The sequence below is a fragment of the Brienomyrus brachyistius genome, chromosome 17, assembly GCF_023856365.1.
Source record: "Brienomyrus brachyistius isolate T26 chromosome 17, BBRACH_0.4, whole genome shotgun sequence".
Classification (NCBI taxonomy): Eukaryota; Metazoa; Chordata; class Actinopteri; order Osteoglossiformes; family Mormyridae; genus Brienomyrus; species Brienomyrus brachyistius.
In genome coordinates, this window is record NC_064549.1 from 2,283,450 (window position 1) to 2,287,609 (window position 4,160).

At 48.0% G+C, this 4,160-nt stretch overlaps 1 protein-coding gene across 1 annotated transcript; it reads left to right on the top strand.

The window, feature by feature from the left end:
• Nucleotides 1-9: 9 nt before the first annotated feature.
• On the top strand, nucleotides 10-2,818 carry clns1a (chloride channel, nucleotide-sensitive, 1A). The gene is made up of 7 exons (XM_048980204.1): nucleotides 10-408; nucleotides 933-1,069; nucleotides 1,246-1,371; nucleotides 1,503-1,613; nucleotides 1,762-1,935; nucleotides 2,191-2,257; nucleotides 2,554-2,818. Coding segments are annotated over exons 1-7 (735 nt in total). The 5' UTR covers nucleotides 10-289; the 3' UTR covers nucleotides 2,555-2,818.
• Nucleotides 2,819-4,160: the final 1,342 nt, after the last annotated feature.

A 4,160-nucleotide genomic window follows, 5' to 3' on the forward strand; every position in this document is an offset into this window, starting at 1 on the left:
GATGTATCATTCTCACGCTTTTACCGAAATGCTTCCAACTCGTGGCGCGGTCATCATAACGGTATCCGGTGGAGCTCGCGCCTTACGGGGATTTTAAATTAACGGCAAGCGGAGGCAAATTTAACACTGAAAGAGAAAGCGGCGGAGGAATAGCACCGCTGCCGAGTGCTAAGCCCGTCGTTGGGGGAACCGCCTGCTCGGTACGCGGCCACTCGGGTCTGTGAAGCGAAGCAGGTCGCTGTCCCGTCCCGTCCTTGTGTTTTCGCGGCTGGGGAGTCGTCTGAGGGCTATGGTGCTGCTGAAAAACGTACCGCCTCCGACGGAGGGTGTCCGGCACCAACAGGCCGAGACGGCGGCTGTGCTGGACGGGAGGGCGCTGGGCTCAGGGACGCTCTACGTCGCCGAGACGTAAGTGACGCTAGAGACCGACCCTGGTATAAGTGTGTTTGTGTATAATATTAATGTGTTATTTGCACTGTATTAGCGACCTGTGCTCTTGAATGCACAGTTATCCAGCATTTTAACTCCGTTTCCTTTTTTTTTTTTAAATCGTCGTTTAATTGCCGTAAAGCATTTTATGATGGCGTGGTCGTAAAAATAGACTGTACTCATTACATTTGGTGATTAAAAGGACACTGACACTTATAGCCAGCATTTTAACCCGTTTTACGTAGATGTTAACATTAGCAACAAGTAAACACTGATTTGTAACCTGTATGTTGCTGGTTCAAGTTCCACGCGTGACGTGTAATTTTGAATGTCGAGTACTTATGACTTTCCCAGCAAACTTCTTCATTCCCTGTTTCATATCTAGCTAGGTGATGGTTTTGTATTTTTTCATCAAACACATACGCACATTAACTGTAGAATTTATTTTAATATTCATAATTAATCGCGTGTGTGGTTATTGGAGCTGTTTGTTTTCTCTGTAGTCGCTTGTCATGGTTTGACGGATCTGGAATGGGTTTCTGCCTGGAGTACCCGTCAATTAGCCTCCATGCCATTTCCAGGGATCTAAGCGCCTACCCACAGGAGCATTTGTATGTGATGGTCAATGCCAAACTCGGCGGTGAGGCTCCCAGGACACCCGTGTGTCGCCTGTCTTTTTATACATCACGTCGATACCAGTGTGCGTTTGCTTCAGTGCCTGCAAACTTGTGTGCTGTACACATTGAATGGAAGGCTCTAGGCTGGATTTGACTCTGTCAATAGGGTGCAGAGTGTAATGTTATGGTTGTTTTCTAGATGAAGCTGAAATGGAAGCTGAAAAAAAAGAGGAGGATGATGATGATGATGATGACGAGGACAATAGTGAGGATGACTCTGGGCCAATCACAGAAATCCGCTTCGTGCCCACCGACAAGGCTGCATGTGAGTCACGAAAGGAAAAAAAATGGCAGTCAAATGAAAACTTCCGCTTCGTCCTGAGCATGTTATTCTTGCGAATGTGCCGTGAGACGGTTAATGAAGTGGCCCTCTGTGTGTCCGGCTTCCTGCTCCAGTGGAGCCGATGTTTAACGCCATGTGTGAGTGTCAGGCACTGCACCCCGACCCTGAGGATGACGACTCCGATGACGACTTTGAGGGGGAGGAGTATGATGTGGAGGAGGCTGGTAAGCTCCTGCTCCTTCACCTCTCCCACCCCTTGGAAGTAGACTGTTCCTTTGCTCTTTATCTCGTGGCCTTGTGTTCTGCTGAGCTGTGGTCTCAGGAGAGGCGTTTCGCTGCTCCTCTCCGCTCACCTGCCCGCCACTCTTGCAGAGCAAGGCCATGGAGATGTGCCAACCTTCTACACGTACGAGGAGGGCCTTTCCCAGCTGACTGTCGAAGGCCGAGCCACGCTGGACCGGCTGGAAGGCATGCTGTCCGCGTCAGCCACACAGCAGTACCACATGGCAGGCGTGCGGACCGACAGCACCGCAGCGGATTTCGACGGTACGTCTCTGAACTGACCTTGCTGCTTTTCTTTGCCCTTGTATTGCATTCTCATGTACCATATGCTTGTAGGTTATGTGCATGCAGATGTCTCTTTAAATCTCTCCACAGAGGGTGTAATTTGTTTAAACCACAAGGGGGCATGGGCATGCTTTGCCGTGTGAGTGCTTGGCAGACGCTTGGTGATGGTCAGGTGAATATGTTTACCTAGGGAGCATAGACCTGAAAGTGGTTGCTGTGTTCTGCTCACTTTAGATGGAATGGAAGTGGATCCGGGTTCGACTGTTGCTGGACAGTTTGAGGATGCAGATGTGGATCACTGGTATGACCTTTAGATTTTATAACTTGGCAATGGGGATGCATTGATTTTTTTTTTTTTTTTTTTTTACAAGAACATTTTTCCCAGAATGGGAGGGGGGCTGAGGACTACATTGATTTGCAAACTTACATTCTGACACATTTAGCAAGAGGCACCAATAGATCTGTTGATCTACAGATGCTTCGCTTTGTTGTTCGGCTGCCGCTCTCCTCCGCCCGAGCTGAGAAACCTACGCCGCACGGCTGATACATCACCTGCCGCTTGCCAGTTGGCTGATCGAATCCTTTCTCTCTCTGCAGATGGAACCGACCCGATTGTGCCAACAGAAGCACTTGGGACAGCTGAATAAAAATGGAGGCCAGGAGGGGTTTCAGCGATGACCTAATTTTTTTTCCTTCCTACTGCCAGCTGTGAATTGTATGTGGTTAATTAGAGAGATGGCAAAATACATTGTTCTTCATTAGGAAGCTCTTACCTTGGTGTTGCTCTTTTTTACTGTAACTGAAGACTGACCTGATCGGTGTGTTTGTGACAAATGGCTTAATAAAAATAGTTTTTCTATGATCCATTTGACTGCTGCCTGTATTTTAGAAGATGCCCAGCTTGGTGTAGCAGCAGAGCAGCCGCCCATGTAAATGAATACTGTGTTGAGTCACTTCGGGTGAGTGTCTCCGCTATACCAGGGCAGCATCGTGATGTCGCCTGACAGCCTGAGCGGTTGTTAGCTTACTGATGAGCCCGGGCTTGGCTGCGATTCGCTGGGGTTTTCCCAGGCCTGCGCCTACATTCATCCTCCTGGCTTCTGCCCAGTCAGGATCCAATTTGGATCCCTGTTTTGGCACTGGTGTGCATTGTTCAGTAATGTGCAGAGCCAGTGTGATCGCAGCATTACCTCATGGTCCTACCAGACTTCACAGAGCAGAAATTATGAATTTGATATGGTGTGTCCTATGTTCTCTGATTCTCTTTCCTGGATAATCACTACCCCACTGAAGGCACCATTCTGAATACCCACAACAGCTGTGCACAGAGTAACCTCTGGGTAGAGATCATGAACCTGCAGCGCAAAGCTGAGTGAGTCATAAATCGCTGAGGAGATGCATATTCACTAGACAATAAAACAATAATAATTAATTTGGGAGTGGGCCAACCCACACAGCAGTCCCTGTGTGGAGCGTAAAACACAGCGTTTCCCTCTGCGGTCGGGACGGCTGTATCACACGACTTTTGAAAGAACCTTTTTTGAATCCATGTGATTTCAGTCCTGTTCAGTTCTGCTTACTTGGTGCTGGGTTCCCAGTGCCTGAGGTATAGCTGTTGGAAATTGAATTAGATGGAGGAAGATTGCTTTACTGAGCAGGATTTAAAAAAAATAATAAATAAGCTGAATCACTGTTCCTCTGCTGGATGCACTTTGGCCTGAGCAGTGACAGTGATGGGGGAGGGTGACTGAGGGAGCAGAAAGGTGACATTTGCAGAGTTCTGTCATTTTCTAAAACCATTTTTAACTCGTGCAGTCCTGTTGGTCTGCAGCCATTTTCATCTGCCGTGTAGCGTGTCGTCTTGTCTCTCCCTCCCACCTGCAGTGTATATTTATCACAGTTCAGGAACACGGTGTCCTGCTTTTCCGTATCCGGGAATTTAACCATAAATTCAAGCATGTCTGCTGCTTCGGAAACCTGTACAACCAGAAAGCTTAATTAGCATTCCTACATAATCACAGAAGTGCTGGGTGTGTGTGTTGTAGATTTCTGATTAAACACATGCAGTAACTTATGAGGCCTTTGCTTAGCTGGTTGGGCTTGGCGCAGTACAACGCCGCACTGTTTATCACGTCCCTTTGGGTCAGTATTTACCAGGATGTACACAGATTATCCTGAAATAACCCCCCCAGTCACACCCAGTC